A 13,990-nucleotide genomic window follows, 5' to 3' on the forward strand; every position below is an offset into this window, starting at 1 on the left:
CCCCTTATCGGAGTTGGCATCCGCCACCTTGTTAGTGGGAGCGGCCACTTCCAAAGGTGCGGTGGATAATTTAAGACCATCAAAGAACTCTTTAAACATGCCTTTGACCTCGGTCGTCATGGAGGTTTTCAATGTGTCCAAATCCACATTGAATTCCTCACATGAGACCGGGGATCCCCCATCGGCCGTAGACGAATAAGGATTCACACCGGGGTGCTCCTCCTCACCGTCTATGGTGTCAACCATACTCTTAGGACGGTAAAGCCCTTAATTAAGAGATGAGGCTCTGATACCAATTGAAAGGATCAATATAGTTGACTAGAGGGAGGGTGAATAGGCAACTAACAGTTTTTAGCTTTTCTTTACCAAATTAAACTTTGCATCAAAGTAGGTTGTCTAGATATGTAACTAGGTGAGCAACCTATATGATGCAACAACAATAAGCACACAAGCAAGCAAGGGATATAACACAATATAGCTTGCACAAGTAAAGGTGAGAGATAACCAAAAGCGGAACCGATGGAGACGAGGATGTGTTACCGAAGTTCCTTCCTTTTGAGGGGAAGTACGTCTCCGTTGGAGCGGTGTGGAGGCACAATGCTCCCCAAGAAGACACTAGGGCCACCGTATTCTCCTCACGCCCTCACACAATGCGAGATGCCGTGATTCCACTATTGGTGCCCTTGGAGGCGGTGACCGAACCTTTACAAACAAGGTTGGGGCAATCTCCACAACTGAATTGGAGGCTCCCAACGACACCACGAAGCTTCACCGCAATGGACTATGGCTCCACGGTGACGTCAACCGTCTAGGGTGCTCAAACAACAACAGTAACAAGATCCGCAAGGGATTAGTGGGAGGAATCAAATTTCTCTTGGTGGAAGTGTAGATCGAGGGCTTCTTAACCAATCCCTAGATAATCAACAAGTTTGATTGGCTAGGGAGAGAGATCGGGTGAAAATGGAGCTTAGAGATGGAAGAGGTAGTCAACTCAGATCAGAAGACTCCCCTTTTATAGTCAAGGGACAAATCCAACCGTTATCCACTTAACCAGCCTACAACATGCGGTACTACCGCACCAGCCAAGCGGTACTACTGCAAGGCGTTGTGGTACTACCACATCCACGGCAGACACCAGAGGAGGCCCTTTTCCATTAACGCTGTGAGCGGTAGAACTGCCGGAGCGGTACTATCGTGCGCCCATGCGGTACTACCGCAAGGCAGGGCTTGACTGGGCTGGGAAGGCACGGATGAATAAAATTACATCTGTGTCTACTTCCACTGAGTTTAGATTGGTGCAAAAGTCTGACACGGTACTACCGCATCCGGGGAGCGGTACTACCGCATAGGGCGCGCATGTAAAAAATTACATCCGCCCCTACTTCCGCGCGAGAGCAGTACTAGGCCAGAACTCACGGTAGTACCGCAACACACTGCCACTTGGAGTCGTTCATTTTGCAAAGACACGGATAACAGATCAGAGCTCCAAAGAGGCAAGGGGAAAGAGGTGCAAAAGAACAGATGTGTACATGATGATTCCACCCTAACCTTTCCGAAGTGGATCCCCTCTTAATAGTACGGCTTTCCTACGACTCAAATCCACCAAAAGGAAACGTAGAAAAATGCTATCTTCACTAGGCTCCGAGGGGCATCGAATCGTCTTGTGCCTAAACATGAGATACCTGAAATGCTCAACGCACACAATTAGTCTGAAAAAGCATCATGATCAATCACCAAAACCACATAGGGTGAAATATGCCCTTACACCTGGCCCCTCCGCTCCAAGACCAGATGGTACCCGTGAAGCAAACAAGAACAGGATTAGCCCCTTCTCCAACTTTGACGGGCTTCTGTCTCATATTGCTGCCCAGAGAGCTGTTGTGGAGCAATCTGCTAAAGAAGCCGATTCTGATGATGTTGCATCACCACCAAAGCAGCAGAAGAAGAAGAAGGCAAAAGCGTCAAAGCCATTTGCCTCTGCTACACCAAAAGCTTCAACTAGGAAGCCATTGAATACTGCACCGCCTGAATCCAGTGTGCAGTCTGAAGATTTATCTCGCGTGTCCAAGAGGACCAAGAAGCCAATGCCCAAGAAGGCCACTAGGCAACCCCTCACTCCTGCTGCCATTCTGTGCAACGAGGAAGACACCATTGATCTGTCCAGCGATGAAGATCTTGGTGATGAAGCTCTTGAGATGCTGATCAAGAGTAAGCCAGAGGTGGAGATCTTCAGTGATCTGCCCCTCTTTGATGTTGACATCTTGAACAACTTCATTAATGAGTGGTTCAATGACCAGAACATCAGCATTGACAGTCTGCAGCTGCCAGTGGGCATCAGCATCACATTCCACTCTGCAATTGCTAATGAGATGGCCCTGGCACAGAAACTTGTCGAGCTCAAGAACAAAACTGACTATGAGAAGGCCCATTTCAAGAAGAACATGCACAAGCTCGGTGTGGCAGATGTGCAAATCTTTAAGAAGATGCTGAATGACCTCAAGACTGAATTCCATCAGAAGCGTGAAGAAGCCAAAGGCTCTCAAGAACGCATGAAGTCTTATGCTCAGAAATGTGTGCAAGCACACAATGAAGCTGAAAAGAGGAAAGCTCTTGGGCGTCCTGGCATTGATCCCAGAATGGCTGGTAAGAAGAGCAAAAAGCATGCTGAAGCAAATCCTAACACTGCAAGGTAGGGACAACCCAGCATTGTCTTCCCTGCTAGCATGACTGGCTCAAAGCTAAAGGTCCCTTCAGTTGCTTCTGAGCTCAAAAAGACTAGGCATGCTGAAGCAGAAGCCCGGAAGAGGAAGCACAAGGATACATCTGATGATGCCCCTTCCAAGAAAAAGTTGAAGACTAAGGGCTCTAAGTCTTCAAAGAAAAATCGTGTTGCTGCCCCTGAGCCCCTTGTTGTTGATCCCATCTTTGTTGCATATTCTACCTCTGCAAATCGCGAGCGCCATCTCGTTGTCCATGAGCCTGCTCCCACAAAGGCACCAGAATCTGAAGAAGTCCCAGATGTTATCCCCAACGCAGCTGAAGACATTGGTCATGAAGACAATGTAGTTGATGATGAAGTCCTTCCTCAGCTCGAGTGCCAGTTGGTATCATCACCTGCTCCAACAAGCAGTGAATACATTAGCATTGGTCGTCCATTGGCGCCAATTGCTCAAGATGACTCCTGGGCTGAGCGCCCACAAGAGAAGATACCCCTGATCAAGATGAGACACCCCATACTCCACCAGCTCACGTTACCTATCCGGTACTTGATGACAACAATTACATGGAGACCACTCCATCTCCAAAGGCGTCGCCAGCATTTCGCAGGCTTCGCAAAGGTCTCAAGCCATTTGTCTCCACGTCCACCATCCCAGAAGAAGATTCTCAACAATCCAGCTTAGTGGCACATCAACTGTTTCTTGAAGAGAATCCTTCTGCGGCTGTTCAAGCGTCTGAAGCTAAAGATGCTAAAGACATTCCGGCTGCATCAGCCAAAGAAGAAAGAAGAGAAGAAAGAGAAAGAGAAGCCACACCCCCTGTTGTTGATCAAGTCATTCTTGAAGAGAATGTGATCGTGCCTGATCCTCCGGTCGTTGACCAAATGGAGGTTGAAAACAATGAGGCTGCCACCAACACTGCTACTGAAGCCAATAGCCCTGTCATGGCTGAAGACAATGTGGAGCCTGAAGCCAATGTGAATGCTGAAGCTTCTGTGACGCCGGTCCTCGCTGACGATGTTGTTCCTCCACTATGGCCTCACACCATGGAAACGACCTTCAATCGTGAAGGGCAATTGGTCACAGTTTGCTGGCCAATTATGATCCCCCCTACCGCTCCAGGACCATAATATGACTATCATGTGGAGCGCAGGCCTCAAGTTCAGAAGCCAAAGCCGCATATGCCAAGGCTTCCAAGTGTTGTCACTACACATGGATCTTTCAACGTGCTAAGTTTCAGAGAAGACAATACATTCTTTGACAGTGCCAATAACCCCTACAAGAAGCCAAGAATCTCATCTGACAGATTTTGGAGCCACTAATAGCGAAGCTATTACTCTTGCATTCTATACAATCAAGACAGAATTTTTCCGCACAGGCGTCTGGATTGTGATGCTATGGCTGGGCTGCCATGTCTGGAAGAAGCCCTTGACTGCTTCAGGGATGTTGGTCTTCTGGCATTTGTCACTGATAAAGAGCATTGTAATGAAGAGCTTCTACCGCAGTTCTATGCCACCTTAGATATTCGAGGCTAAAACAGGGATCCGAAGACACGGATCCTTGAGTGGATGATAGGTGATGCGCATCATGAAGCCAAAGCTCAGGATATCATCGAGATGACTTCCCTTCCCACTCCAGGTGAGCTGTATGAACCGGTTGTTTGCTTTACCAGAATGAACTGCAGAGCATATTTCAGAAGCATGAGCCGAACATGAGCCAAATGCTTAGCATGATGAAGCCTTTGCCCCAAGATGTTGAATACCCAAAGGAATTTTTTGTTGAGGACCTTGATTATCTGCCACACACAGTATATCACATTCGGAGGCATACTCTTTGGCCCATCAAAGGCTATTCATCTAAAGCCAAACTTGAAGGGTCCATGAAGACTTTGGTGTTCTATATTGTCAATGGCATCAGATTTAACACTCAGGTTTTTTGCATCAGACAACTTGCTGCTTTCGGGATTGATTTGTTTGATCTGAAGTTCTGTGCTCCATGGGTGATGCGGTTGATTAAGCTTCATTCAACTATTGACCATTGGCCCTCAGCACGCAATCACATTGTCTTCTTGCCTGAGGTTGATATGTCTGTTGAAGCCATCTACCCTGAGCCTGCAAAGAAGCCCCTCCATCTTCAGAATGCTGAGTTCCAGAGCTTCGCACAGCCCATTGAAGGTGTTCATGTGCCAAATGCTGCAACTTATACCTATCCCTTGGCTGGAAACCTGCGCCTACTTCATCATGCAAACACTGAAGCTACTGCAAGCACCATTGCCCAAAGGCCTCAGAAGCGCCCACATGTTCTCAATGACCGTGAGCTTCTAGTGGCCTTACATCAAAAGAAGGACAAGCATCATGACTGGCTAAAGCGTCAGATGAAGAGTATCATGGTGGATGTCAATCGCATTCGCCACTTAGCCGCCAAGAACTCGTTTGTTGCTCATGAAGCTTGTCGCCGTTCCTGGAAGAGTCTCACTCTGCTCTGCGCTGAAGATGAACTTCGCGCAGATGGCTTCTCTGAACATTTCAAGTTTGACTCCAGGCCTCCTCAAAATGCAAGTTGGCGTCGTGCACCCTCCATTGAAGATTCTGAGTACTCATCCTCGGCTGCAACTGTTGTTGTGAGAGTCATCGATGAAGAAGATGACACCACTTCGCCTGCTCTCACTGCTCAGCATAATGATGCTGCACCAGGCCGTCTGCACCACCAAACTCCAACGTCGACCCTGCTACTCCAACTTTGTCTCCGCCTGGGAATGAGTAGATACTCTATGTCTTCAAACCTTTTTGGTCCTTATTGACAAAAGGGGAGAAGCATATGAGTTGATAGTCTCCATGCAGGTCCATATGGGTGGTTGCTTAATTTTTGCTAAAGTACTTACAACTCTTGTTCTGAAACTTTTGGCTTTTGAGTTGTAACACTTAAACTTGATGGTCGTCTGCTATTTTTGCTGCCACTTTGTGATGCGATGATAAATTCTGCATGAAGTCATTCTGCACACGCCCATTTTCCATTATGCATATCATTATCTTCATCATCTTCTTATATGCATGATGCATTGTCTTCACACTTTGAAGATGGACTCCACAAAGCAAAACCTGTCATGTGCATTTGCATTCGAAAGCAAATCATTTGTATGCACATCTTCAGGGGGAGCCTCATCATATGTATGAAGACAATACTCACAAGACTAAACTATCACATACTTTTATCCCCGTTGAAAACTTCAACCAGTTTATCATCAATCACCAAAAAGGGGGAGATTGTAAGTGCATCTAGTGCCACCCCTAGTTGGTTTTGGAGTATTGACGACAAACGTGGTTGAGTGACTAATGTGTTTGTGAGAATTGCAGGATAACACATGTAGTGTCCCTCATTGATTCAGTTTACCTACCAGAGATGACCCCTAAAAATGTGTGAACACATTGAAGACAATGATGGTTCGTGAAGACATTCATGACGAAGATTATGACGCGTGAAGCTATTCACTTGAAGATTATGGAGTGCAAAGACATAGTTGTTTCATAGTTTTCTTTCCTTCTTATTGAGTTATAGGAACCACCGTACTGTTAAGTGGGGTCCAAGTGAATAAAGTCAGAGTGACTGAAGTGATGCTCAACCAAATCCTATGTCTTTGAGCGAAGATAATGAGAGCAAATCTTATCCAGAGCTGGATGAGTCAGCTTTGCTTGTAGCCCAAGCTAAGCTGCCGCGTGTGTTTGAAATCTGACCATTGGACACGTGTCAGTTCCTTAGTGACTTAAGATCATTGGACTAATCAGGTCGGGTTGCCTCCTGGCTATAAATAGCCCACCCCCACACCATAAATTGGTGGCTGCTCAGAGTTAGTGCACGGCTTCCTTCGTTTGAGAGCAACTCACCTCCGAAGCATTTGAGAGAGAAATCTTTGCGAGAACAAAGCCCAAAACTCCCAGAGCCAAAGAGTGCTAAGCATCACTGAAGTCTTTCTGTCCGCGTGATCTGAAGACTTATTACACTTGAGGGCTGTGAATCCTCCAACCGGTTAGGCGTCACGTTCTGAGCATCCAAGAGTCGTTATGGATTGCCGGTGAACAAAGTCTGTGAAGGTTTGGAAGTCTACCTCCAAGACTTACCAGAGTGATTGGGCGAGGACTGGGTGTCCTTAGCTCAAGGGGAATAAGGTGAAGACACAGTCTTCTGAGTTCAATCTCAGCCTCCCTAACCAGACGTACAGTTGTCACAGCAACTGAAACTGGTCTACCAAATCCTTGTCTTCACCAAGCAACTCGTTCTATCCCTTTCTCTCCTTACTTTACAGTTTGTCTTCGTGAAGCCATTGCTTGCCTGCCTGATTCGTTTGACTTCATCGTGTGAAGACTTTTAACTGTTTAGCTTCATATTATCTTCCATACTGATCCTGTCTACCTAGTTGCAGTTAGTCTTCATGCCTTTCATGTATTGTATGCTTGACTAATGCTCGCCTAGTGTAGTTTTCATTCCGCTGCTTACTATATAGGCTCAGTTTACCTGTTTGTCTTCAAAGCCACCGTGTTTTAAATACTTTTATAAAAAACGCCTATTCATAACCCTCTAGTTGATAACTAGCACTTTCACTCGTGATTATAACCTTATAATTTTGGAATAAAACTCCCTTTCACCCTGATTTTTTTTTTTATGAAATGGATGGCGTAGAATAGGTCATGGACGTCCAACTATTTGTGTCGTTTTTGTTTCAAAGAGCCATCCGCAATTCTCAATGGCGACCCTATCGTATTTCCAAACCGCCCCACAGTCCACACTCACGTGCCCTCCGAAGTCGCCACTTGGCGGTGCCGCAATCCTTTGCTTAACAATCATGCTCGAAGGGCAGTTCGGTCATTCCACCCGGGTCCCGCTCCTCCCACCCGAAAAATTTCAAAATCCGGAAGACCCCAACGGGCCACCCGACGCTAACGCGAGCGGAGCCGCCCGATCCTCCTCATCGGACGGCGAAGCGCCTCGTCCGTCCGATCCGGTGCCCTAGCCCCACGCGCCGCTATAAAAAACCCGCCCCCATTTTGGCCACACCAAGAACACACACGCTCTCTCCCCCACAACCCAATCCCCATCCCCTCCCGCTCCTCCACGCGCGACGCGAACTCTTCAATCCTCTCCCAAGGTAACCGAATCCTCGCTCTGCTCCCCGATTTCTCCAGCGCCCCTTTCGCTTCGGTGGATTTCGTTGTGATCTCCGCGCGTAGCTTGCTTCGATTTGTTTCGGATTTCATCTGGTGTTTCCGACGGATCTGACGCAGAATCTCGGCTCGATTTTTGCAGGGAGCGTAGGGAGGCGAAGATGAGGGAGATCCTGCACATCCAGGGCGGGCAGTGCGGGAACCAGATCGGGTCCAAGTTCTGGGAGGTGGTGTGCGACGAGCACGGCATCGACCCCACGGGGAGGTACGTCGGCACCTCCGACCTGCAGCTGGAGCGCGTCAACGTCTACTACAACGAGGCCTCATGCGGCCGCTTCGTGCCGCGCGCCGTGCTCATGGATCTCGAGCCCGGCACCATGGACTCCGTCCGCACGGGGCCATACGGCCAGATCTTCCGCCCCGACAACTTCGTCTTCGGCCAGTCCGGCGCCGGCAACAACTGGGCCAAGGGCCACTACACCGAGGGCGCGGAGCTCATCGACTCCGTCCTCGACGTCGTCCGCAAGGAGGCCGAGAACTGCGACTGCCTCCAAGGTACTTTCCCCTTTCTTCAGGAGTCGCTCCAGTTGCCAATTTCCGCAGATTCCGGCGAGCGATTCTGACTTTTGTTCGTGTGCTTGTCGTCAGGCTTCCAGGTGTGCCACTCCCTCGGCGGGGGCACCGGTTCCGGCATGGGCACACTGCTGATTTCCAAGATCAGGGAGGAGTACCCGGACCGGATGATGCTCACCTTCTCCGTGTTCCCATCCCCCAAGGTGTCTGACACCGTGGTCGAGCCCTACAACGCCACCCTCTCGGTTCACCAGCTGGTGGAGAACGCCGACGAGTGCATGGTGCTGGACAACGAGGCGCTCTACGACATCTGCTTCCGCACCCTCAAGCTGACCACACCTAGCTGTAAGCAGATCTGTGACATCAAGTTATATTACCTGCTTGTTCTTTTGTTACTAATGTGAATGTAAATGATTATTATGCTGGCAACGTGGTGAATTATAGCACTGGACAGTCAATTGTCGAAGAAGCTCGTTTGTCAGTTGTCATATTGTGGTAGTTCTGTTTGGGTGATACAAACTGACTGCATGTAGTGTCTGAAAATGCTGTCAGCAACCTGTCCTAACTGCTTGATGCCATTAGTTAATTAAATCACCTGACAGCCATCTAAGTAGTAATTTCTTCTTTTTACGTTGAAGAAGTTCATTTTCCGAGTGTCATATCTTGCCAGTTTTATTTTGGTCGTATGAACTGACTACAGCCTGTAGTGTCCACAATGCAATTACCAACTTATCCCAACTGGCTGATGCCATGTTGGAAGCTGACTTTGTTTTATCTGCTGGAAATATGTTCATTCTAGAGATGATATTTTGTAGTTGGTGCTTTTAGCTTGTTTGAGCGCTGAGGCTGGATGTAGTTGGAGTGATTTTTGTGCTCTGTACATGGTAGCTCACCTACCTGTCATTAAGTATTGATGGGAAAAGGTGTTTTCTTATTAAACTGATAAATGCTGGTAGATGTGGTGTGATTTCAGAGTGGTTGTTCTATTGTAGCTTTCTCAGCACCTTGATGTGATGTATGCTATTTGCTTGAATTGAACCTATACATCATTACGTGCAGTTTTTCTAATCTGAGTGAAAGGGACCCTGATTCCACTTGATAAGACTATATATGTTACTCCCTCCGTTCCAAATTACTCGTCGTAGAAATCAATGTACCTAGAAATAAAATACATCTATATACATCCATACCTGCGACAAGTAATTCGGAACGGAGGGAGTACTTTTGTTAGTTAGGTTTGCTGCTAGTGCATTTTCTTTGAATATTTTCCTGTTGAAGTGTAGGTTGTGGTATGAAAAAATTCCAGCTGATATGGTAGTTGCTTGTTAAATACTCCTTATTATGCCAGTATTGCTGATCTTTGAATCTTGCCTTTTTGTTGACAGTTGGTGACCTGAACCACTTGATCAGTGCCACCATGAGCGGTGTCACCTGCTGCCTCCGCTTCCCAGGGCAGCTGAACTCAGACCTCCGCAAGCTTGCCGTCAACCTGATCCCCTTCCCGCGCCTCCACTTCTTCATGGTGGGCTTTGCGCCGCTCACATCTCGTGGGTCACAGATGTACCGCTCCCTCACTGTCCCTGAGCTCACACAGCAGATGTGGGACTCAAAGAACATGATGTGTGCTGCCGACCCACGCCATGGCCGCTACCTCACAGCCTCGGCCATGTTCCGTGGCAAGATGAGCACCAAGGAGGTTGATGAACAGATGATCAACGTGCAGAACAAGAACTCTTCCTACTTCGTGGAGTGGATCCCCAACAACGTCAAGTCAAGCGTGTGTGACATCCCACCACGCGGCCTCTCCATGGCGTCCACCTTCATCGGCAACTCCACCTCCATCCAGGAGATGTTCCGGCGTGTGAGCGAGCAGTTCACGGCCATGTTCAGGAGGAAGGCTTTCTTGCATTGGTACACTGGTGAGGGGATGGACGAGATGGAGTTCACTGAGGCCGAGAGCAACATGAACGACCTTGTCTCCGAGTACCAGCAGTACCAGGACGCCACTGCCGACGAGGAGGGCGAGTACGAGGAAGAGGAAGAGCTGGAGCAGGAGTAAGATCGGTGACGATTGCATCTCTCCGTTTATGTGGTATTGTGGTTTTCGTACAACTGGAGCTTGTTACTAGTAGAGACTAGAGGGTACCATGGCTACAACTCTGCTGCTTGTTTGCGTGTCTTGGCATGTATTGGATTTGTACTGCGTTCGTATGTAGGCATGTTCACTCGATGCTATGTTTCTTTGCGTGAATTATTTATTCTATGTGAGGTTTCAAGCAAGTGGATTTGAAATACAGTAGAATGCTTTGAAGTTTGAACATTGATGCTCATTCTGCATGTTGTCCTGTCCGTGGTTCGTTTCATCTGAATTGAAATTTCAGTGTCACTCTATTCGCTGCAGCACTTGAAAAACCCGGATTTGTGAGAAATATGAAGGTAAATGTGACGGATGCAGGTTGTAGGTATACATCGTTTTTTTTTGCGGGTGGGGTATATGAACGCAAGGGATTATAACATAAGGGAGTTGGTGATTGCGATTATAGATGGTAGCCCCTTTCTTCAGCACCCCCACCCCACCCTCGTAATTTAATGGTCACCAACAAAATTGCTAAAATTCTCTCACCAAACACATTGTTGTTTATAAACCACCAAAGCATCACATCTCAACGATTCTAGCTCCTTGCGGCTGGAAATCAAATTGCTAGAAATCCGATGGATATAAGCGGTTACGATACAACACCAAGACCTGCCCTTAGGACACTCACATCTGTCAAACAACATATTCAGTGTACGTGACAAGGGGCTGCCGCACCATCTCCTGATACATATCTTGGTAGTTCGGTTAGGTAGTTAGCTAGAGTTTATCTTTCCTTTGTAATCTTATCTTTATCTAGCTTCCTCTCCAAGATGTAATCTAAACTGTATGCGCTATCAGGGATGTGCGCCCCTGCCTATAAACACGTACGGCGTCCCCTCGAGTTGAGGTACGACGCTTTCCGCCATCGCACATGGTATACAGAGCCCTTCTCTTCCACAACGTCTAAACCCTAAAACTCCATCCAGTGCAAATCATGTCGTCCTCCTCCGGTGCCTCCCAGGCTAGCCTCAACGGCCAAGTCACGGAGAGGCTCTCCCGCACCAACTACGTCCTCTGGCGTGCGCAGATCACGCCGCAGCTAAGGGGCGCGGGCGTCTTCGGCTACGTCGACGGCACTACACTGGAGCCGGCCAGGATCCTCTCCACCAAGGACAAAGATGGGAAGGAATCGACTGCGCCGAACCCTCTCTATGCCGTCTGGGCGCGAGAGGACCAGCAGGTGCTCGGGTACCTGCTGAACAACCTCACCAAGGAGGTGCTCGTGTAGGTGACCGCGATCACCACGGTGCGCGAGCTCTGGACGGCACTGTCGGGGATGTTCTCCTCGCAGTCGCTCAGTCGCGTGAACAACATCAGAACCTCTCTGGTGAACACGCAAAAGGGCAACAAGACCGTCGCCACATACTTCGCCGAGATGCGCGGCTTCGCAGATGAGCTGGCCGCCGTCGGGAAGCCGCTCCAGGACGATGAACTCGTCTCCTACATCCTCCACGGCCTCGACATGGACTACCAGCCGCTCGTCTCCGTCCTCGACGCCCGCACCTCCCCGGTATCCCTCGATGAGCTCTTTTCAATGTTGAGTAATTTTGATCAGAGGGTGGCACAGTACCAGGGATCGGGCGTCTTCAAGTCGTCAGCTAACGCAGCAATGTGAGGGCGCGGTGGCTACTCCCGTCATCGTGGCCCGCCTCGCTCCAAGGACAAGCAAGGAGGAGGCGGCAGCAACAGCGGGTTCAACTCCCGCGGCCGGGCCAACTCCACCAACACCAGGGGCCGCCGCGGCAGGTCCTCCAGATCGCGCCCGGACACAGTTCGCTGCCAGATATGCAGTAAGCTGGGCCACACAGCGAGGGACTGCTGGTACCAGTTCGATGAGGACGAGGCTTCCTCAGAAGATGAAGAAAAGATCGTTGCTGCTGCTGACGGCTCATACGGTGTCGATACCAACTGGTATCTTGACAGCGGCGCGACAAACCATCTCACCAGCGAACTAGAGAAAGTAACGCTCAAGGAGAAGTATCATGGCAAAGATCAAATCCACACCGCAAGTGGTGCAGGTATGAGGATGCGTCACATTGGTCATTCAGTTTTTCGTACCCCACATAGACAATTTCATCTTAGGAAAATCTTGCATGTCCCTAGCACCGACAAAAACCTTCTATCTGTCCATCGAATCACTCTTGACAATCATGTTTATATTGAGTTTCACCCCTTCTTCTTTTTGATCAAGGATCAGGTCACGAGGAAAACTCTCTATCGAGGTAGATGTGTTCGAGGCCTCTATCCGTTGATCCTGGAGCTTCGAAGATACAATAAACAAGCTTGTGGTGCTATCAAGCTTTCAGCCACAAGATGGCACAACCGTTTAGGGCATGATTCATTTTCCTTAGTTGATCATTTACTTAAAAAGAATAAGCTCCCTTTTGTTGGTGAGCGTAATGTTGAAACCATTTGTGATGCTTGTCAAAGAGCAAAAAGTCATCAACTCCCTTATCCTATTTCCACCAGTGTTTCTACTCAACCATTGCAGTTAATTTTTTCTGATGTGTGGGGTCCTGCCCCAAGCTCCGTTGGTAGACACACATACTATGTTAGCTTTATTGATGACCATAGCAAGTTTTCCTGGCTCTACCTTCTTAAAAAAAGGTCAGAAGTGTTCCAAGTCTTTCAAAACTTTCAGGCTCTTGTTGAACGCCAGTTTGACAAGAAAATTCTCGGTGTCCAATCAGATTGGGGAGGAGAATACGAAAAATTAAACTACTTCTTCCAAACACTAGGCATTTCCCATCATGTGTCATGCCCTCACGCTCACCAACAAAATGGGTCTGCAGAACGCAAACATAGGCACGTAGTTGAGGTTGGCCTTGCACTCTTGGCCGGAGCTTCGATGCCCCTAAAATTTTGAGACGAAGCGTTTCTCACTGCCGTTCACATCATCAACATGCTTCCTAGCAGAGTTATCAACAATGAAACTCCCATAGAACGGCTTCTTCACGCAAAACCAGACTATAAATCTCTTCGTGTGTTTGGGTGCGCGTGCTGGCCAAATCTTCGCCCTTACAACAACCGCAAGCTTATGTTTCGCTCCAAACAGTGTGCGTTCCTTGGGTATAGCGCTCAGCATAAAGGTGACAAATGCTTAGACATCTCTTCTGGTCTTGTCTATATCTCTAGAGATGTCGTTTTTGATGAAACAAAGTTCCCCTTTGCTGATCTGCACCCCAACGCCGGCGCCTTACTTCGTAAAGAAGTCCTACTCCTTCCACCTGATCTCTCTGGTTATGATCAAGGGGGCACGATAACTGCGATGATCATTTGTTGACTAATCCTCCTAACCATTTGCATGAGTTTTGTGATGCCCCAGGAGATCATAGCGGTGAAAACAGTGAAGAAAATGAAGAAAACAGTGCATCACACTGCCCATATCACATGTGTCACGGTGGAGG

At 48.3% G+C, this 13,990-nt stretch overlaps 1 protein-coding gene across 2 annotated transcripts; it reads left to right on the forward strand.

The window, feature by feature from the left end:
* Positions 1-7,723: 7,723 nt before the first annotated feature.
* Positions 7,724-10,776, forward strand: LOC119343740 (tubulin beta-1 chain). Of its 2 annotated transcripts, none has more exons than XM_037614545.1 (4): positions 7,724-7,857; positions 8,016-8,428; positions 8,522-8,791; positions 9,832-10,776. In XM_037614545.1, exons 2-4 carry the CDS (start codon positions 8,035-8,037, stop codon positions 10,503-10,505), a joined length of 1,338 nt encoding a protein of 445 aa, XP_037470442.1. In that variant the 5' UTR covers positions 7,724-7,857; positions 8,016-8,034; the 3' UTR covers positions 10,506-10,776. The 2 variants fall into 2 exon arrangements, with proteins under 2 accessions (XP_037470442.1, XP_037470433.1); XM_037614536.1 differs by having other exon boundaries at positions 7,787-7,857; positions 8,025-8,428.
* The last annotated feature ends 3,214 nt before the right edge of the window (positions 10,777-13,990 follow it).

The sequence above is a fragment of the Triticum dicoccoides genome, chromosome 1B (assembly GCF_002162155.2).
Source record: "Triticum dicoccoides isolate Atlit2015 ecotype Zavitan chromosome 1B, WEW_v2.0, whole genome shotgun sequence".
NCBI lineage: Eukaryota > Viridiplantae > Streptophyta > Magnoliopsida > Poales > Poaceae > Triticum > Triticum dicoccoides.

Excerpts from the sequence above, each read along its gene's own strand:
- LOC119343740 (XM_037614545.1), top strand. The coding sequence starts at position 8,035 with ATGAGGGAGATCCTGCACATCCAGGGCGGGCAGTGCGGGAACCAGATC. Across the intron at positions 8,429-8,521 it reads GAACTGCGACTGCCTCCAAG|GCTTCCAGGTGTGCCACTCC; the intron begins GTACTTTCCCCT and ends GCTTGTCGTCAG. Across the intron at positions 8,792-9,831 it reads CAAGCTGACCACACCTAGCT|TTGGTGACCTGAACCACTTG; the intron begins GTAAGCAGATCT and ends TTTTGTTGACAG.